The 22,839-nt window shown below is 36.1% G+C and overlaps 1 protein-coding gene across 4 annotated transcripts in view; it reads left to right on the top strand.

Annotated features, from left to right (window-relative positions):
* SYT14 (synaptotagmin 14) overlaps window positions 1-22,839 on the top strand; it is a 236,577-nt gene that overhangs the window by 145,872 nt on the left and 67,866 nt on the right. For all 4 annotated transcript variants that reach the window (XM_028488489.1, XM_024133832.2, XM_028488488.1 and 1 more), the window contains 2 exons: window positions 9,817-10,088; window positions 14,639-15,088. In XM_028488489.1, coding sequence (XP_028344290.1) covers window positions 9,817-10,088; window positions 14,639-15,088 — 722 coding nt within the window. The remainder of the gene's footprint in view (window positions 1-9,816; window positions 10,089-14,638; window positions 15,089-22,839) is intronic.

Genomic DNA, 22,839 nt, shown 5'->3' with positions numbered 1-22,839 from the left:
CTCATTGCGTCTTATCAGGTAATGCACAATTTTGATTTATCCCGTTACTCAGAATGTTCAGTTTGATCTCGTCATTAAGGAGGCGTGTACCAGGCTTCTCTACGAAGTTACTCTTGATAATTAAGTCCTTTGTCAGAATGTATTTCTAACTACATAAATGACGTATTTCTCAAAATTCTTTCAGCTTATATTTATTTATATCTAGATGGATTCATGGTTTCCTCTTCTTTTCAATGTCTTATAATCAGTTACCATAATTATTTATTTTGAAGCTCAAATTGTTAGTGGGATTTGGTCAGTGTGAACCCCTTCAAGCTGGTTTCTTTGTCCTTTTGACACGACCCCATCATTCTTTGAGTGTGTCCTTAACTCTCAACACAAGAAGCTTGTCTAGGCTTGTCTTGTATTTTCCTTTTCTCAGCCCCGGAATTAGCCATTTCTTCATGGAGTCGTGGTTCCTTTTAGTGAAGAACTGATTGAAAAGCCAAGATCTGGGCAATAGGTATGCTCATTGCTATCAAAGTGTTGTTCTTAAGCCCTCTCAGTGGATAGAGCTAGGATACTCAGGAATGTGTGTGTGTGTACACACATTATATGCATATTTACACTATAGTTCTACCTATTACTAACAACCTGAGTTCGCACTGATATCTTTTCATTCTAATCCAACTCCACAGAGTTTATTCTAGTGTTTTCCCTTTCCATATTTGTAACTCCCTTTTCAAACACTGAAAGACCTGGCTCCCATTAACCATAATTCATATATTGTTTAATCACCACCACGCCACTCCCCATCACTCTGCACACATCCCCCTCTTACCCCATTTAGGTTCCAGTATCACATACAGCCTTTTCCACTTCTGGATGTCCTTGTAACCCTCAGAACATGGACTCTGACAGCCCAGGCCAGCTTGCCCGACATTGAATGTCCTCATCATCCTACCTAAGCTCTGACTTCCTGCTTGGGTTCTGACCCCATACTCCAGGACTTCCACTTTTCCATACATAGTTGCCTTCCTTTTCCCACTTGGACTCAGACAGCACACTCTAGGCTATCCTCACATGTGGCTACCCTCCCCATCCAGCTTAGGTTCTGGTTTGCCTGTGTCAGGCCACCTGTTTGTGTGGATGCCCTCCTCAGCCTTCCTGGGCTTGACAGCCCACACCAGTCCCACCTCCATGGCTCTGATCCTACTCAGGCTCTGGCTCCCCTTCCCTCGGTGTAGACACACTCCTCGCTCTGTTTGGGCTCTGTTGCTCCAGACTAGGCTTCCTGTCCATAGGGAACCTTCTTATCCTGCTGAGGCTCTGGTTCCCTATGCTGGGCCTTTCTCATCCAGATTGGGTTCCATCATGCTGCATGGTGCTGCCCCATGTATGGATGCCCTCTTTGCCCTCCTTGAGCTCTGACACCTCACTTCTGGCCTCTCCCTGAATGAAGGCCCTCCTCACCCCACTTGTGCTCTGACCTACGGCTCCGGGCCACTGCGGCTTCTTGTGCCACCACCAGGGCAGACCATTGCCTGCCTCTGCCCCACTGAAGAGCTTTAGGACTGATAAGTTTCCAAAAAGGGAAGAACAAAGGGAAAGCTTGCTATCTTTTTAATGTCTAAAGGATTTGAAATGATGTCCTCATTTTTACTCTTGACATTAATAATTTATGCCATCTCTCTTTTGTTCCTGACTAGTCTCTTCTAGCAGCTTATTAATTTTATTAGTGTTCTCAGTGAATTTTATTCTGGTTTGCTGATGCTTTCTATTGTATGTGTGTTTTCTCTTTTTGATTTCTGCTCCTTATTTCATTCCTCCTACTTTGTTTGAGTTTCACTTGTATGTTTTTTAAATTTTTAACGTCTTGAAATGGGTACTTAGATCATTGTTTTCAGCCTTCCTCTCTCCCCTGCCCTCCCTGGTATATGCACTTAGGCCTGTAAATATCCTTCTTAGCCACATTCCACAAGTATTTCTTTTTTTTTGTTAGTTTCTGCTTTATAACAAAGTGTATCAGTTATACATATACATATATCCCCATATCTCTTCCCTCTTGCATCTCCCTCCCTCCCACCCTCCCTATCGCACCCTTCTAGGTGGTCACAAAGCACCGAGCTGATCTCCCTGTGCTACGCGACTGCTTCCCACTAGCTATCTATTTTACACCCACAAGCTATCTATTTTACATTTGGTAGTGTTTATATGTCCATATATACACTACCACTCTCTCACTTTTCCACAAGTATTTCTGTGTATTATTTTTAATATCATTATTTTCAATATGTTTTCTAATTTCTATTGCGATTTCTTTTTTAATCCATGGACAATTTAGAAGTTCATCTTAATTTCTTGTTATTTTATCTAGATATCTATAGATTTTTTAGTTATATTTTTGATTGTGATTTCTAGTTTAATTCCATTGTGGTTAGATAACATCCTTTTTACACTTCCAGTTTTGAGAAGTGTGTTGAGCCTTAATTTATTACCCAGTATATGATCAATTTTGGCAAGTTTCCCTAGGCATTTGAAAAGAAATGTGAATTCTACAGATGTTGAATATTCACCACTTTTTAGAGCTGCAGTTCCCAAACTCTGAAAATCACTGTCTTAAAACATAATGTTAAGAACTACAGGTCATATTCCTGATATGCATGCATCCTGATTTTTTCTAGAGTAGGAAGATACTTTGTCTTGTTTTGTAGGTACCGTGCAATATGCAAATGGAAAACTAAAATGCTTAAAATATATTCATGCATGAACCCTTTTATGGATATATCATTTCCATAAAATAGGGTATGAAATTTGGTTGTAAAATGAGGGATAAAGTAATAGTAGGGCATCATCATCATTTTGGTGTTTGGTAGTCCCACAAAAAATTTCTTCCCAAGGCTGGATGTTTACAGTGTAATTTAACAACTCCGACATAACTTGTGTTATTTTATAAAAACAAATGTCTTAAAATGTTTGCAATAGCAATTAATTTTAAGCCAACTCTTAGTTATTACACTGTATAGACAATATAAAGCAGTTATCAACTAGAGAAAAAAGATATTATTGCAAAAGTTAAAAAAGGAGAAATCCTCATAACTGTATCTTTTTTATGAAATTTAGATTCCACATACATTTGGTGTTCTTCACTTTGAAAAGTAGAGTGCCAGAGTACACTGAAAAGGAAAGAGAAAAGTGTGTTAATATTATTTTCAAAGCTTTGAGGATTTATACAATAATATATAATTATATAAACCTACATATATACAATTTGTATATCCCAATGTTTATGTATATTATATATATCTCATTTATATGTTCCAAAATATTTTATATATTCCAATTCACAGCTTTAAAATTGTTTCTCTCAAATCCAGAAACAATATTGAAGTCTACCCATGGAACCTACTTAGCATCTTTAAATATCACTAAACTTCTTTGGGGTAACTTGTGCCTTGGTCTTTGGAGCACATTTACACTAAATCTAAATAAGAGCCAGATGGCTGGAGCTCAGCTGTGTAAGTCCCATAGTTGGTGGCAACTAGGCAGGGACCTGATATACTAAAAGTAAACCAAAGGAAGTAAGGTATAACATAATCACCAGACAGAAATTGTATCGTGCTGTCCACATAAAAAGGAGGTCCAGAGAAGGATTATTAAAGTGGAAAAAGAGCTACAAGAAGAGAAGATATTTTAATAAAAATGAAAACTGAAATCAACTGCCAGACTGATGTATAAGGAGGGCAAGGATCCTTTATCTTCCTCCTTCCTGGAATCTTTAAGCATCTACTTTTTTGTTTTGTTTTATTTAATGTGTGTGTGTATTTTTATACTCCCATTATTGTATTTTGGAAGGGAAATATTGAGTCATTTTTTACTTTTCCCAGTTTTATTGAGGTTTAATTGACATACAACTTGTATTATTCCAAGGTGTACAACATAATCGTTTGATATATGTAAATATTGCAAAATGATTATCACAGTAAGTTTAGTTAACATCAGTCACTTCACGTAGTTACAAATTTTTTCTTCTGATAAGAACTTTTATCTACTTTTATTCTACTCTCAGCACATTTAAAATATACAATACAGTAGTAGTAACTGTAGTCCCTGTGCTATACATTACATCCCCAGGACTTATTTATCTTATAACTGGAAGTTTGTACCTTTTGACCACCTTCACCCTTTCCCCCCGCAGCCTCATCCCTGCCTTTTTTTGCCGACCACCACTGTTCTCTGAATCTATGAATTCAGTTTTTTTAGATATGTGACATCATACAGTATTTATCTTTCTCTTTCTGACTTATTTCACTTAGCACAATGTCCTCAAGGTCCGTCCCTGTTGTCACAAATGGTAGTATTTCCTTCATTTTTATGGCTGAATAATAGTCTGTTGCGTGTATATACCACATTATCTTTATCCATTCATTCGTTGATGGACACTTAAGTTGTTTCCATGTCTTAGCTATTATAAATAATACTTCAGTGAATATGGGAGTGCATATATCTTTTCAAGATAGTGATTTCATTTCCTTCAGATGAATACCCAGAAGTGGAAATGCTGGATCATATGGTAGTTCTATTTTTAATTTTTTTGAGGAATCTCCATATTGTTTTCCATAGTAGCTTCAACAGTTCACACTCCTACCAACAATGCACAAGGATTCCCTTTTCTCCACATCCTAGCCAGCACTTGTTATCTCTTGTCTTTTTGATAATAACCATTCTGACAGGTGTGAGTTGATATCTCATGGTGGTTGATTTGCATTTCTCTGATGATTAGTGGTTTGAACACCTTTTCATGTACCTATTGGCCATTTGGATATCTTCTTTGGAAAAAGAAAGTTTTTACCAAAGACATTTTTTAGTGTCTCAACCCATTTTTTTAAAAAATTTATTTATTTTATTTATTTATTTTTAAAAATTTTTGGCTGTGTTGGGTCTTCGTTGCCGCATGCAGGCTTTCTCTAGTTGTGGCGAGCGGGGGCTACTCTTCGTTGCAGTGCGCAGGCGCCTCATTGTGGTGGCTTCTCGTTGCAGAGCACAAGCTCTAGGCATGGGGGCTTCAGTAGTTGCAGCACTTGGGCTCAGTAGTTGTAGCTCCCGAGCTCTAGAACGCAGGCTCAGTAGTTGTGGCACACAGGCTTAGTTGCTCCGTGGCATGTGGGATCTTCCTGGACCAGGGCTTGAACCTGTGTCCCCTGCATTGGCAGGTGGATTCTTAACCACTGCGCCGCCAGGGAAGCCCTCTCAACCTTTTTTTTCGGTACGCGGGCCTCTCTCTGTTGTGGCCTCTCTCGTTGCAGAGCCCAGGCTCCGGATGCGCAGGCTCAGCGGCCATGGCTCACGGGCCCAGCCGCTCCGCGGCATGTGGGATCTTCCCAGACCAGGGCATGAACCCGTGTCCCCTGCATCGGCAGGCGGACTCTCAACCACTGTGCCATCAGGGAAGCCCTCAACCCATTTTTTAATCAGATTGTTTTTTCACTGAGTTGTGTGAGTTCTTTATGTATTTTGGATATTAACACCTTATCAGATATATGATTTGCAAATATTTTCCACCATTCTGTAGGTCGCCTTTTAATTTTGTTGATTGTTTGCAGTGCAGAAGCTGTTTAGTTTGACATAATCCTACTTGTTTATTTTTGCTTTTGTTGCCTTTGCTTTTGGTGTGAGATCTAATATTGTTAAGAACAATGTCAAGGAGCTTACCCACTATGTTTTCTTCTAGGAGTTTTATGGTTTCAGGTCTTATGTTTTGAGTTGATTTATGTATATGATGTCAGACAGTAGTTCAATTTCATTATTTTGCATGTGGCCGTTCACTTTTCCCACCACCATATATTGAAGAGACTGTCCTCTCCCCATTGTATATTCTTGGCTCCTCTGTCATAAATTAATTGACCATACATGTGTGGGTTTATTTCTGGGCTCTCTATTCTGTTCTCTTGATCTATGTGTCTGCTCTTTTGCCAATACCATACTGTTTTGATTACTATAGCTTTGTAATACACTTTCAAATCAGGATGTGTGATACTGCCAGCTTTCTTCTTCTTTTTCAAAATTGCTTTGGCTATTTGGAATCTTCTGTGTTTCCATACAAATTTTAGAATTTTTTTTCTATTTCTATGAAAAAAATGCCATTGGAATATTGATAGCGATTGCATTGAATCTGTAGATTGCTTTGGGTAGTATGAACATTTTAACAATATTCTTCTAATCCATGAGCACAGAATATCTTTCCATTTTTATTTGTGTCTTCAACTCCTTTCATCAGTGTCTTATGGTTTTTAGTGTACAGGTCTTTTCACCTCCTTGGTTAAATTTATTCCTTGATATTTTATTCTTTTTAATGCAATTGTAAATGGGATTTTTTTCCCTTAATTTCTTTTTATGATAATTCATTGTTAGTTGATAAAAACACAGCTGAGTTTTTTATATTGATTTTATATCCACTAACTTTACTGATTATGTTTATTAGCTCTAACAGTTTTTTGGTGGACTCCTGATGGTTTTCTATATATAATATTATGTCATCTGCAAATAGAGACAGTTTTACTTCTTCCTTTCCAATTTGGATGTCTTTTTTTTTTCTTGCCTAATTGCTTTAGCTAGGACTTCCAGGACCATGTTGAATAAAAGCAGTGAGAGTTAGCATCCTTGTCTTGTTCCCAGTCTTAGAGGAAAAGCTTTTAGCTTTTCACTGTTGAGTATGATGTTAGCTGTGGGCTTTTCATATATGGATTTTATTATGTTTATGTTCCCTCTGTACCCAGTTTGTTGAGGGTTTTTATCATGAATGGATGTTGAATTTTGCCAAATGCTTTTTCTGTATCTATTGAAATGATCATATTATTTTTATATTTCATTTTGTTAATGTTTTGTATTACATTGTTTGGTTTCCATATGTTGAACCATCCCCTGGAATAACTCCTACTTGATTATGATGTATGATCCTCCTAATATATATATATATTTTTTTTTTTTGCGGTACGCGGGCCTCTCACTGTTGTGGTCTCTCCCTTTGTGGAGCACAGGCTCTGGACGCACAGGCTCAGCGGCCATGGCTCATGGGCCCAGCCGCTCCGCAGCATGTGAGATCTTCCCAGACCGGGGCACGAACCCGTATCCCCTGCATCGGCAGGCGGACTCTCAACCACTGCGCCACCAGGGAAGCCGCTCCTAATATATTCTTGAATTCAGTTTGTTAATATTTTGTTGAGGACTTTTGCGTCTGTGTTCATCAGGAATATTGGTCTGTAATTTTCTTTTTTTGTAGTGTCCTTGTCTGGCTTTGGGTAATGCTGGCCCAGTAAAACGAGTTTGCCAGTGTTCCCTCCTTGCCTGTGTTTTATAAGAGTATGAGAAGGACTGGTATTAATTCTTCCTTAAGTGTTTGATAGAATTCACCAGAGAGGCCATCTGATCCTGGACTTTTATTTGTTGGGAAGTTGATAACTGATTCAATATCCTTACTAGTAATTGGTTTGTTCAGATTTTCTATTTCTTCATGATTCAGTCTTGGTAGATTGTATGTTTCTTGGAATTTATCCATTTCTTCCAGGTTGTCCAATTTGTTGGTATATAATTTTTTCATACTAATCTCTTATGATCCTTTTTATATGTGATATCAATTGTAATTTCTCTTCTTTCATTTCTAATTTGAGTCTTCTCTCTTTCTTGGTGAGTGGCATCTACTCTTTTCTGTATAGATATGAACAGTGAAATGGATCCCATCCTCAGCTTCAATTTGATGGCTTCTGATTAATCTAAACCATTTATGGTAATCACATTCCCCCTACCACAGATGGGTTTAGAAATAGACATGTGACCCAGTTCTGTCCAGTGAGATCTGTGGGGTAATATGCTGAGAGACTTCTTGGAAAGCTCATCTCTCTTTGAAAAAATTAAGGTAAAGGAAAAGATGGCATGCTGATTCTTAGAACCACTACATTGGGAATTTTTTGATTGACTTCATGGTACAGTAAATATTTAGATATTATAATTTAACTTATAATTCAATGGCTGATTAAATATACATTTTAAAGGGAGAGAAGATGTCGTTTTAGTGATTTAAAAACTGTCAGTAGAGGATATATTTAGAAACAACAGAAAATTCAAATATCAGGTTTTGTTGTGTTTTTTGTTTTTTGGCCATGCTGCGAGGCATGTGGGATCTTAGTTCCCAGACCAGGGATCGAATCCATGCCCCCTGCAGTGGAAGTGCAGAGTCTTAACCACTGGACTGCCAGGGAAGTCCCTGTTTTTGTTAACAAAGAGGGATTTATTTGTCTCAGGCATCAGGAAGTTTGGAGGTAGCTACTTAGTGATTTTTCAGATGCTTCTTCATTATTCTTACTTTTCATTCTCATGCTTGTTACTTCATGGTTACAAGATGAGTGCAGCACCTCCAAGCAGGAGGAGGGGGAAAGGCCAGTGGACAAAAGGGGCATGCCAGTTGAGTCTGCCTGCTTTTGTCAGGAAAACAAAAGCTTTCCTGGAAGCCCTGTTCTGAAATCTGGTTTATTGTGTTTTATTAGCTACTATTTGCAATCCATCTATTTAATCTATCTTCTCAAATTTAGCTTCAACTCTATTAAGTCATTAACTTTTCTACTTTGTGCTTATGTTTTCTAAAGTGGGTATGTTAGACTCAGTAGGTGAGACATTTAATTTCTTTTTACAAAATTAGGGCTTCTGAGCAAATATGTAAATCTGTACTAAGTTCAATATTTTTCATTTGAACCAGACATTGTGGTAATTTTTCAGTGAGTTTTATAGTTCTTATGTAAAGTTTTTCTAAGGAAGAACAGAAGACCTATTGAACATTTGAACTGAACTCAATTATAAGAATTACAATACAAACTACCTTTTTTCAGAGTCCTTTTTGAGAAAGGAGAGTCACAGTCCATTAAAGGAAAAAATGAGCAGTGTTTAAATTTAATATCTGTTATTGTGTCCAGGATTTATCTACACAGACCTACTATTCCTAAGTTGTATACTGAACTCTGTTTCCTTACATACCCTCCTGTCCCCACCTCTGTCCTGTTCACAGACATGTTTATTCTCAGTTATTTAGATAAATCAGTAAGGTAAAAGTTAAAAGCATAATTTAAGAGAGAAAGAAAATGTAGTTTCAAATTAACTGCTGGAGGTGGAGATGCGTGCTGTGGACAAAGTGGAGCCATACTTTAGAAGGAATACAGATTCAGGGTGTGGTGGAGCAGGGTGTGGCCTCTTTATAATGGAGACGGGGTGGAATGCAGACTTCAGGCTTTGCTGGGGATGGGGGAATTAGGCCTCCGTTCAGAGGGCACCCATTCCAGGATTCTGGATCTAGGATAGATGTGGAAAAATAGTTTCCGACTCTGCTAAGGTGAATGGTAGTTTAAGTTCATCTCAGTAATTGAAGACAATAAATGAGGTTTATATTTGTTTTACCTACCATACTTTTACTATTGTGGCTAGAGAGATCACGGATCATAAGGGAATAAATGAAGTTTGTATGCTCTAGGATTGTATTGAAAGAAAGACCTAAATAAATCATCAATTTCACTAGTATTTATTGCTCTCCCATTTTTATAGTATAAAACAGGGTCTCTCTTGTTATATAACTTTTATTTTTCCTGATCTTATTATGCAGGAGGAGAGGAATGGGAAACCACATTATTTGATTTCTGCATCTGAACTAGGGAAGAAGAAAACTCATTAGTAAATCTAGTAGTTACTTTGCCACAAAATTTTAATCCAGTTTTTTAAAGTTATTACAATTATTGTGGACTGTACTGCATGTCGAGGCTAATTGGAAACAGTGACCAGATTCTTAATCATTATCAGGAAACTGCATTCAGAGAATGAGAAGAACACCCCCACTGGATGAATTGCAGCCACCACCATATCAGGATGACAGTGGTTCTCCCCATCTATCATGTACACCCTCAGAAATTGGGGACAGTAAATGTGAATTTTCCCACTGCAGCAACAGTCCAAGATGCTCATATAACAAGTGTCCAAGTGAAGGAAGCACAGGTCATGAAATAGAAAGTTATCATAATAAAGGATATGAAGAAGATGTTCCAAGTGACAGCACTGCAGTCCTGAGCCCTGAAGTAAGTAAAAGCACATAGAATTTTTTAAATGAATGTTATTTGGAAGATAATAATCCTGTGCTTATCCTCTTGGTCAGAAGGTTTTATCACTATCTTGTCCTTTATGGCTTATGGTACCAGTTTCTATTTTTATCCAGCAGATTTTTCAGGGCTGTCCCAGCCATCCTTCAACTCCCTTTCAAAAGAGGACAGGTAGATAAAAATGAGAGCAATATGCAAGATATTGAAAAGTATCTTGCCTCAGGTTTCAACCTCAGTAGGGGTTTAAAACAAATTTTGTTTAACATTTTACATAAAACATTCTGGAATTACCCATTTCTTTTATCTTAAGGTTCCTATTTATGTTTGTGTTTATTTTTTAAATTATTTTATTTGGATATTTTTACTATTGGAAGGTGGCCCTTTAATGTTTTACAAGCCTTTCAGAATAATGTCTGCATTTCCATACCATGGAATATGGAAGGGATAAGTGATGCTCAGCTTTACTAATGAAATTTGAATTCATGGCATCATGCATTCAGAGTGGTTGGTTGGTTGTGTTTTAAGTTATCTCCTTTTTGGGGAGCAAAAAATGTGAAAACAACAACAAAAATAGGTGTGTTATACTTTTGAAGTCTTTCCATATTCTAAAAAGGATTTGTTTTAATCTTTCAATGATGATAAAAACTATAAAGGTAATCCAGAGGTTTTCATTAGGCAGTATTTACTTTTAGGTTTCCTTTTTTTCTAGATGGCAAATTTTTACAACTTTTGTCCCAGACAACATTTCATGATACTGCAGTGTGTCACTGTTCTTACTAGGTGAATTTTTATCTACTGCCAAAATTAAATAATGAAAGTACAGCTCTGAATAGAATTTCCTTAAAGTTTTTCTTATATAATTTCTAGGAACACTTTTTATCTGTTACTACTCTTCTACTAGTTCTAATATTATTATATAGTATCTAACTTATGTAACTTAGAAGGAAATTCTGCATTGGTATTATAAATTTAACATAGCAGTATTTCATCATTTTCCACAAAGAATATTTCTCCATGTTTTGTACCTGAGCAAATTTGAGATAACTATTTTATAGATTTGCAAACTATATAGATATCCAACACATAAACAGTGAAACCTGGATTGTGGAATTAACAACAACAATAATAGCTATCACCCATTGTGCCAAGAATTTTTCTATAAGCTTTACATAGCTCATTTAACTCTAACAACTTCATCTTCAGAAAGTTGTTATTTCTATTTTAGAAATGAAAACATTAAGACTCAGAGGATTAAGCAGGTTGCCCAGGTATAAGTAGCTCTTAAACAGTAGAACTGTAATTCAAAGCCAGGTCTGCCTGACTGCAAAAACAGTGGTCTTAACAACTATGCTCTATTGCCCTTCTTGACCTGAATCACTGTGTGCGAAATTACTTTGAAGTATTGGTATCCTCCAAGTACACCACCAGGCAAGCTATCCCAGAGGACTCACAGACCAAATTAAGATGCTCAGGTTACACTTGTGTGTGTGTGTGCATGCATGTGTGTATGTGTGTTTTAAGCTATTTCAAATATAAAGCAAGAAGTAAGAGGAGCAAGATAAGGTAGGAGAACACACTTAGGATAGGATTCCCTTAGGTACAGTGGCAAGAAAACAAACACCGTGTGAATCCTGGTTTATATAATGTCCTTATGTTCAGTCTTACTCTTTCTGCTCCATCAGAATTCCCTAATTATGGCACGGTAACAAGGACAAAAGTTGAGATTTGAACAAGGGTGCCAGGGTCCAAAAACACATACTTGTTTTATGGGAGAGATGCAGGGGCAAGTACTCCTGGCCACAAGTGAAACTTGCAGTTAGTCTACTAAATAGACATAGATTTTATCTGCATTTCTTAAATAGAACACGTGGGTGACAGAGCTGTCAGCCCAGAGGTGACATGATCATAGCTTGGCCTTTCCATCCCTTTCCATAGGTAATAGTCATTTGTTCTATCTTATTTTCTGTTTATTCTGTCTTTGACATATCTTACAAGTTATTAACTTAGTTATTATATATATTTACCACATCTTCTGAATTCTGCCTGTGTCTCTCAAGTTACTTCCTTACTTATTATCTCTAGTTAACAGAACCTGTGAGTTTTGCCCATATTTCAGAAGCTTGCTGTGTTAACACTTCTTATTGAGTCTCTTCCATCCTGCTTGTTTTTGTGTCTTCTACAGCAAAACAATATGTTTAAACTACAGCAAATGCATGTCACATAAATATTTAGGTGCTGATAGCCTATGTTAGTGTAAAACTCATTCTTGTGTTTTTTCAAGTTTACTTTGCTTCCTACCATTCCTTTAATAGATAATATTTATCAAATAGAAAATTCTTACCTTCCTATTGGTTTAATCCAGGATCCAGCTATTTTAGAGCCTATCTTCCTACACAGTTGAACTGGGAGAGGAGTGAGGAGGGTTCAGAAGGATTCCCCGGCAAGGAGTTCATTAACTGTATTGATGACTTGTTGCTGCTGGCTAAAGATTATTGAAAACTTTGACTCAGAACCTTGAAAAGAGGGATTATTTTCTAATTACCTGTTTGTAAAATACAAATAGTAGCTTTTATTGGTAAAAGTCCCACCCTTTTAACCCACAGTTTCACAAGGAATGCCCAGGAAAAAAAAAAAAAGGGAGGAGGCACCAAGAGAAACAAAATTCAGAAATAGTTACCTGAGACCATATAAAAATCTTTATTGCCTTGAAAATCTTAGCTGTCATGACACTATTTTAGAAAATATTTAATTGAAAAATAAATTAATGTAATTAATCATTTCATTAGCAATTCTGAAGTGGCATGCATTAAAACATTTTGTTCTAAACTGTCAGTTTAACAGCGTAAGAATATTTTTACCCTGATCTAATCATATTGCATAAAAAACTGAATTATTCTATGAGAGTTTGTTCCTACTCCTAAAGTATTCTTCTTCACTTGTCATCTTTTCTTCCATACACCGTACAAAATTGAGTCATCATAGGTAGACATGTAAGATCTATGAGGTCAAAGACTTGTGTCTTTTTGCTTCTCTGCTGCATCCCCCGCCCAAAATATGTCCTGGCACATAGTAGGTGCAATAGTTAGGTACATGTTAAGCTGCTATAACAAGGAGACAAGTACAATGGCAAATACAGATACAAAACCACAGAAGAATGTTTGTCTTTCATTTAACAATACTCTTGGGTGAGTAGGTGACTTTGCTCTACAACATCATCCAGGGGCCCAGTTCCTGCTTTTTAGTCATTCTTCTGTCCCCTAGGGTGTTGTTCTAATCCACATGGTCCAAGCTGACCCACACATCCTATCTGTGTATCTGCTTGTGGCAAGAGTGAGAGATAGAGAGTGAAGAGCACGTAATTTTTTCTACAGACCTGATCTGGATGTTTCATACAGAACTCTGTTTCTCTCCCTTTGGCTAGAGCAGAGTTTCATGGCTATATCAGTTGTAAGGAAGACTTCAAAGTAAAGTCTCTTGCCAGACAATGTGTTTCTGGCTAAAACCCAGGTAATTTTTTTGAGACATGCGAAAAGGGAAGACTAAGAGTTAGTCGTAGTGCCTACTACAGTACACATTAAATACAAGTTCAGAAAAATTCAGAAAATTATAAAATTGGCCCATATTTTAAAATGAAAAACACTTAATATTTATTAAAATATTTGAAGGGGTGAAGTGGTATAGCTGAAAAGTCAGAGACCTGAATTTGGCACTATTAGTCACTAGCTGAAACTCCTATTACATTCCAGATAGTTAGACTAGCAGGAACTTTAGACAATTCCAGGCTAAAGAGATACAGTTTCTTTTAATCTTACAATTAAAATATATAGTTTCATACTTTCTTGAACTTTTGGAATATGTATTCTGCCATTTTCAACAGTAATTAGTATTAGAAAATAATACGTAGTTTTAAATTCTGGTTAAAAATTGAAGTTGTGTGTGTGTGTGTTATGGAAAATAAATATTTGGCTGCAAGTATTTTGAGGCCTTTGTATTTATACTTTCATATTTCACATTTCCATTGATTTTCAAGCCTAAATGTGTTAACATTCTATTACAGATGGGGGCATTTGAAACAAATCTGAAAATGGTACCAAATTTTTCAGTAGCATTATACTTACATTTACGTTCTCTTTCTCTCCAGCCTAATATTGAGCTGTCAGTTGTTTTGTTTATAATATTAAAAATTTAGTAATTTTTTTTACAAAAGGAGCAGAAATACACATGGAAGTATATATTTTCGTTTCTCATGATAAAAACGTATATCTAACTTTCTCAAAATTGTGATGGTAAATATTAAATTCTGTGTCTTTATTATGATAAGTTTTTGAGTTTAACTTACCACTTACATTACTTTGTCTGCATAGAGCAGCTTTTGATTGTAGTTGGCTGTTAATTATTATTACTTTCTTTATGATAGCAAATCAAAACAGTTTTCATATCGTTCTTCTAAAGAGATATCAGGTACTTATTTACATGCTAGATTAAATAATAGAGTTAAAAATGGAAACATTTAAATTTGCTTTTCTTAGGATATGTCAGCTCAAGGATCATCTTCACAGCTTCCTAAACCTTTTGATCCTGAGCCAGAAGCTAAATATGGCACACTGGATGTGACTTTTGACTATGACTCACAAGAACAGAAGCTTCTGGTAACAGTGACAGCTGTCACAGATATCCCAACATATAACAGGACAGGTGGCAACTCATGGCAAGTACACCTTGTTCTTCTACCTATAAAGAAACAGAGAGCAAAAACCAGCATCCAAAGAGGACCATGCCCTGTCTTCACAGAAACATTCAAATTTAATCATGTTGAATCTGAGATGATTGGAAACTATGCAGTTCGGTTCAGACTGTATGGTATACATCGCATGAAAAAAGAAAAGATTGTGGGGGAAAAGATTTTTTATTTAACAAAATTGAATCTTCAAGGGAAAATGTCATTACCTGTGATATTGGAACCTTCTTACAATCATTCTGTGAGTATCTGATCAAATAGCCCAAATACAGTTTATGTCATGGTATATAACATACACAATTTTAAAAATCTATGGTCAACCCAACAACTTTCTCAGCCTATTTTTTACATAGTAATCATACCTACAAAATTTCTAAGTCCTAAATAGGTAGGTATAACTTTCTGTCATCTATAAAAGTTGCCCTTGAAGATTATGTGTGATTTATTTTATGTGTTTTATTTTATCTTCACAGAGTCTGGCCTGATGTCTTACATATTTATTCCTTTGTTAAACATTTATTACATGATTGCTTATGACATCATCTGAACTCCTTATAGAATTTATTGTTTTCTTTCCAGGTTAAAACTAGGTGATACTTTAACAGCTATCTAGCCCATATCTTATTTGATATACTGCAGAAATTATTTGCTTTTATAGAATTTGTGCTGCTGCCTAGGTCATAACTGATTATCCTTACAGAACTCCTGTGAAATTATTTTTAAAGGTTCAAAAAAAACTCTGCCCTTGTTATACTTTCCACTTTTTTTTTTTTTTTAACGAAGATTTTGCAGTGTTTCTGAGAGAATACTTCCATTTAGTACTATGAGCTATTCTCCCTTTTCTCTTTTTTCCTCCAGGTACTGATCACACTCAAGTGTCTCTCCCTCACTGTCTGTCTGTCATCTCTCTCTCCATATTTTTAACTAAAGTCCTGCAAGGCATTGCAAATCGAAGGAGAGTTGCACTGTTTATTTAAACCAGGGAGATACACTATGCCACATAGTTATTTAGATTATAAGAAAATCTGTGATATTCTGGAAATATAAATTTTGAATTATATTTATGCCTCTCATAATTGAATAAGAAGCATTTTTACACATAAATATACAGATTTGGAATAGACATATATTAAAATAAAGGTATCATATTTTAGAGTTGTTTTTAAGCCTTTAAATATGTTAAGCATAAGTGCAAAGTTAGAGTCTCACTGAATTTATACCAGGCAGCATTTGATTTTATAGGACCTTCATTCCCAGTAGAACCATACCATTTTAGCTAGATGATTTCAGAATCTTTAAAAACCAAAAGGTGATAATATAGTATACCCCTATGGGTTTTTAATATAATATTTATCCTTTATTGGGTAAATTGATAACTTGTTTTAATTTTACATTTTAGAATTACTGTTTGGGGGAAATGTCTTTTTTAAATGATATCAGCAGTTTATCAGAGGAGAGGCAAAAAAAAGTGCAAGCACTATTTCAGAGGGAAGAAGATAACTTTTAATAAAATTGAATATTCTATAATTCTTGCTATGATTTTTAAACTTTCTCATTATTTGGTTTGAGTGATCACTAGTTAATCTGTGGAAAATGCATCCTTGTATATAGAAATACCTGATTTATATTAGAAGAGAATGACTGTATCATCAAGAGGTATGTATTTTGTTTCTTTATTTGGTTTAAGTTATCTGTTCCCAATTCTGTATTAATTATCTTCTTTTCACAAAGAAAATGAAGGCATACAAAATAATATGTTTTTTTTCCTCTGGTCAAACTAAATGATTTCTATCCACACCTACATCACATGTGTTGGCTTATGGTTTTTTTTTTTCGTTTTTTTTTTTAACATCTTTATTGGAGTATAATTGCTTTTCAATAATGGTGTGTTAGTTTCTGCTTTATAACAAAGTGAATCAGCTATACATATACATACATATACCCCCTTATCCCCTCCCTCTTGCATCTCCCTATCCCACCCCTCTAGGTGGTCACAAAGCACCGAGCTGATCTCCCTGTGCTATGCGGCTGCTTCCCACTAGCTATCTGTTTTACATTTGGCAGTGCATATATGTCCATGCCACTCTCTCACTTCGTCCCAGGTTACCCTTCCCCCTCCCTCTGTCCTCAAGTCCATTCTCTGCGTCTGCGTCTTTATTCCTGTCCTGCCCCTAGATTCTTCAGAACCATTTATTTTATTTTATTTTTTTAGATTCCATATATATGTGTTAGCATACAGTATTTGTTTTGCTCTTTCTGATTTACTTCACTCTGTATGACAGACTCTAGGTCCATCCATCTCACTACAAATAACTCAATTTCGTTTCTTTTTATGGCTGAGTAATATTCCATTGTATATATGTGCCACATCTTCTTTATCCATTCATCTGTCGATGGACCATGTGTTGGCTTATGTTTGATTCTGTATTTCTATATGTCTGACAACCAATACAATAAATTTCTGTGGAGTGTTCAGAAAAAGAAAAAAGTGCTAAATAGATAGCTTCTAAGACATAACATTTAAATCTGAACAAAACTATTTATCTTCTGCTCTTAGAGAATTTTTTCTCTGCATTGCCATGCTTCTCAAAGTTAGTGCCTGTGTTGAATTGTTGCTCTGTCTTGGCCTTCTTTTTTTCTCCACCTTCTCAAAATCTCATTGATTGTTTTTGGCTTCTGTGCCAAAAACAACTAGTGTATGACAGTTGTGAGGTTAAGACTCATAATTCTGTCTATCAGCTGTCTTGTCATAAAAATAAAATACTAAAAGAATATATATGTTCTGTCTGTGCTCTAGTGTTAATGTTCTCTTTGCTTAGGTGTTGATATTAACTGTATAGAGAAATCATGTGATTGTGGATTACTTAGGTGATTTTAGCTCTAATTTTGTAAGATGTAATAATATATGAGTGAGAGGTACTTTCATAATTAAACATTTATTCTTATAGCTTTTGAATAGTTACTTCTTCTTGCAAGAATATTAGCCTTTTGGCAAGGGAAAGTTTTTATCCAGTTAAAAAATTTACAGACTATGGTTAAAACATATTCGAAGCTTAATCACAGTTCATTTTCATGGGCAATAATAGAAAATTAGAATTCTGCATATAGAATTTAGTTTTATAGCTAGTTTTTCAGAAACTGATCAAATCAATACATTGAGAGAAAAATGACCAGTATCACCAAACTGACTTTCTGAGAACTAAGCCCTGAGTTTCCTTGAGGGTAAAATTTAAGTTTAACATTAAGATAAGCATATAGTTTGATCAGTGAACAGTGGAAAATATATGAAGGGTTGAAAAGCATGAGTTCTTTCTACTAACTAGTTGTGTCAATTTGGATAAATTATCTAATCATTTTGGGCATCAGGTTTCTTGTTTGTAAAATGAGAGAATTAAAACAAATGATCTCTAAGGTTCTACCCAGCACTATATTCTCTGATTCTACAAATATATATTGGGAGAAAAGTTAATGGATTTTAGGTGAGTTTTGTATGCTTAGCATATGACATTTTGTTGTGGGCATTTATTATGTTTTCTCACTCCTTCATACTTTTTTCATCAACCTTCTAATGTCTGAGGAAGTCCCAACTAGTCCCACCTCCCTAAGTTAAGCTGTATAATTCACTTCGCTTGTTTCACTGGTAGCCAGGGCATGAGCCATGTTACCTAGATGCTCCACTCATATTCATCTCTAGGAAACCTCAGCACAGACTGAACAGAGAATCAGATGCTGCACTCAAATTATGTTCTCATCAGGTTGAAGGAATCTGATACAGAGTCATTAGTAATTCTAAAATAGATTTGCTGGTACAGAAATTGTATTGGTGCTGAACAATAATAAATAATAATTACAGGAAAGAAAAGACCTTGGCATAGAAGTGTCCAGCAGGAGCAGTAGCAGATTTCCTCACAAGGTCAGTTCTGCAGTATGGTTTTAGGTTTTTTTCTTGAGAAGCTTATTAGCCATAAACCTGGTTCTCTAGTCATACCAGTCCCTTTAATAAATTGCTGTTCCACTTAGACAGTTAGCTTCCAATGATTTCAAATAAGAACCCTGACTGGTAAATGTTGAAATAGCCATATGGTTTAGTATTTACTTGCTTTAGTCAGTTCTTAAGTTATACTCAATAGTTAGAATGTTGTCAGTTACCCTTCCTACCATGGTATATCCCTCTCATAATTTGAACTTTTCTCATACACTCAACTTGTTCGTATGGCATTCTTTCCTAGTGTATAACCCCAATTACTTTCTTCACTTGCATTTTTGGTACCGTATAGTAATCTCTCTATTACAGTTATCTGGAATAGCCTCTCGCCTTTTCCTCCCTCAAGTTTTATTTCTTATTCAATTTATTAATAATATTATATGTAGTCATTATGATTTATTAATAATGAAACTTTATTCTTTCTCTCATAAACATAGAACCCTTCCTGTACAGACAGTACTTAATTAGTATAATCTATGCAAAGTAGTCTGTCTAGCTAGAAAATTGGGACTTCAGTCCTACAACTGCAAAGCACTGAATTCGGCTAACAGCTTGAATGAGCTTGGAAGTAGATTTCTTCATCAGAGCCTCCAGATAATATCCCAGCCCAGCTGAAACTTTTATTCAGTCTTGTGAGACCCTAAGTGGAACATCCACCTGAGCTCATTTGGACTTCTGACCTACAGAAAATGTGTTGAAACTTAAGTTTTAGTGATAGAGGGTACTTAATATGTGCCTAGATGTCTATAGTTCATTAACTCTGGCTCCATATTTCATTTCTGTGTGAACACATAAGAGTTATAGGAAATAGACATGGGAGTGGGTGGGACTGTCTTGGGTGAGAAGAGAAGATCCTCAGGAACTCCTAGATGTAAAGATTGGAGAAAGGTGGGGTAGAGTAGGAAGAAACAGATAGTAAAATATCACGAAATCCAAGAATGAGGTTTTGAAGGAAGGAATACTCAACTTTGTCAAATGCTCCAGATGGAACCAATAATCTTGAGTGCTGAAAACTGTCCATTGAGTTTAGGATATGCAAGTAATGGGTAGCCTTAGAGAGACCTGTTTGGGTGGGGTAGAGGGGTCAGAATCCAAACTAGAGTGGCAATCATGTAGACAACTCTTCCACCAAGTTTGCCTGTGAAAATAGAGAGAGAGGGCATTCAGGAAAGATGTTTTTGAGGTTAGTGGAGATTTGGGCATGCTTAAATACATATGCAAATGGTAAAATATGGAGTGTAAGATATAGGAGAGCTAATTGAAGATAGCTATTAATTGAGGTCTGGGATGAACAGAGAGGCAAAAATGTTACGAGTATTTTCAAGCCATTTATTTTAATTGCAGACCATGAAATCTAAGTGGAGTAAAAAGAGAAGTGAAGCTAGAAGGGGACTAATGGGCAGGGGAAAGTAGAAAGGTTAGTGGACTGAAAGTTCCAAGGATATCAAGGAACAGATGTGAGGGTAGTAGTTGAGCAGGAATTATGGAAAGATAAGGGGCTGTGGTTAGAGAGGAGAATGTTTTCAGTTAATGTGATGTGATGAGAAGGGTTCAGAGTATGATGGTGGGAGTGGGCAGCTGAGATGGAATAAAAGGTAAAGACACTGGAGATGGATAAGTTGGTCAAGAGAGGCCAGGTTCTTGGATAGGTTATCCACATAGACATTGATTGAAGTCACAAAAGATGGTGGCAGCACTTGAAATGTGAGAAAAGATAGAATCAAGGATCGTTGTTCTCAAGAAATGAAAAAAAAAATGTTCACGGAATGAAGAGGAAATGTCTAGGAGAGAATATCTATGAAGACAGGATAACATGAGCCTTAATGGAAATTAGTTATTCTTTTCCACAATTTTAGGGAAGCAGTGTTTGACAAAGCAGCAGAGAACTTTGCTTCTTGACTCTGAGACACTTTGGGTATGAGAGAATAACTAGGATGAAAAGTCTACAGAGGGTGATATATCCTCAGGGAAGAATTGGAATTCAAGTAAAGCAAGGTGTTGAGGGTTCAGGGAAGAAACTCAAGCTCTGGATGAGTTTATCATCGATCAGGAGGGCCAGAAGGCATAGTGAAAAGATTCTGAAAAGGAGGAGCATGATGGAAGTTTGTGTTAGTGAAGAAATACCAAGAATAATAGAATGAATGTTAAAGTAAAAGAGATGGACAATATCATCAGGGATTTGCCTTCATTTATATTATACCAAAATGTTCATCCCAGGGCTTCCTTGGTGGTGCAGTGGTTGAGAGTCCGCCTGCCGATGCAGGAGACACGGGTTCGTGCACCGGTCCGGGAAGATCCCACATGCCGCGGAGCGGCTAGGGCCGTGAGCCATGGCCGCTGAGCCTGCGCGTCCGGAGCCTGTGCTCCGCAAAGGGAGAGGCCGCAACAGTGAGAGGCCCCGAGTACCGCAAAAAAACGAAAAAAAAAAGTTCATCCCAATCATAATTTGACTCTATTTAAATCTCTGATTTCATTTACAGTCTAAATAAAATATGAAAATTTATTAGATTATTTCGAATATACTTTAAATTAGTTGATCTTATCTATCTTTGTATACCAATTATCTAGTACTGGTTATTGCTGTACAAATGTTGAATGGATGGATGGGTGATTAGGTGAATACAGTACATAATATTTCTGAGTTATTGCCTCCAGTGCTGATTTTTGCAGCTAGTCATGTGTTTTCTTGTTCTCGAACTTATTTTATGTCTTCCTTCTAGATTTTCAACACTTTGAGAATAGATACTGTTGTTTTACTTATTTGATAGTGTTCATAGAACCTAGAACATAGGGGAAATTGATTTATCAACATGTTCAGATAAACCTAATCATTTTAAAATTCTTACTAAGTTCCATATAACATTATTCCCTGATAAGTATCACCATGCTTAAAACAGCTCTATTAGGAATATTTTATAACCTGGTATTCAATAAGCATGCATCTCAGGGTAATTAAATAGGAGCACATCAGGATTTGCTTTATTTTTAACTCATAATTGACTAATTAGGGACATACATACTTACATAATTTCTCATTCAAGAGTACAATGCCACAGTTTCCTAAGAATGATCACCCTTCCTCATGACTTACAGCAATGATGGGCTTATTTTAGACCCTTGTATTTTCCATCTTTAATTTCTAAAATCCCTGTATCTCAAAAACAGCCTATCTTTATATTAATGGATTGAATTAATTTAGTTTGATATTTGTACTATTACTTTTATTTTTAAGAGAGGTAAATTATTGCTCAGACATAATTGAAATATGTGCTCCTCTAAGAATCATACTTTAGTCTCTATTATTAGCAAGTGGCTTTTATTTCTTTATTTTTAAAGTGGAATATAGTTGCTTTGCACTACTGTGTCAGTTTCTGCTGTACAGCAAAGTGAATCAGCCATACATATACATATATCCCCTCTTTTTTGGATTTCCTTCCCATTTAGGTCACCACAGAGCACTGAGTAGAGTTCCCTGTGCTATACAGTAGCTTCTCATTAGTTACCTATTTTATACATGTCAGTCCCAGTCTCCCAATTCATCTCACCCACCCCCTTTCCCTCTTGGTATCCATATGTTTGTTCTCTACATCTGTGTCTCTATTTCTGCTTTGCAAGTAAGATCATCTTTACGATTTTTCTAGATTCCACATATATGCATTAGTAGACGATATTTGTTTTTCTCCTTCTGACTTATTTCACTCTGTGTGACAGTCTCTAGGTCCATCTATGTCTCAGCAAATGACACAATTTCGTTCCTTTTTATGGCTGAGTAATATCCCATTGTATAGATGTACCACATCTTCTTTATCCATTCCTCTGTCAATAGACATTTAGGTTGCTTCCATGTTCTGGCTATTGTAAATAGTGCTGCAGTAAACATTGGGGTGCATGTATCTTTTTGAATTATCGTTTTCTCTGGGTGTATGCCCAGTAGTGGGATTGCTGGGTCATATGCTAGTTCTATTTTTAGTTTTTTAAGGAACCTCCATGCTGTTCTCCATAGTGGC

Source organism: Physeter macrocephalus, chromosome 4 (genome assembly GCF_002837175.3).
Source record: "Physeter macrocephalus isolate SW-GA chromosome 4, ASM283717v5, whole genome shotgun sequence".
NCBI lineage: Eukaryota > Metazoa > Chordata > Mammalia > Artiodactyla > Physeteridae > Physeter > Physeter macrocephalus.
The sequence above is the reverse complement of the archived record's forward strand: the minus strand, read 5'-3'. Positions and strand labels throughout refer to the sequence as shown.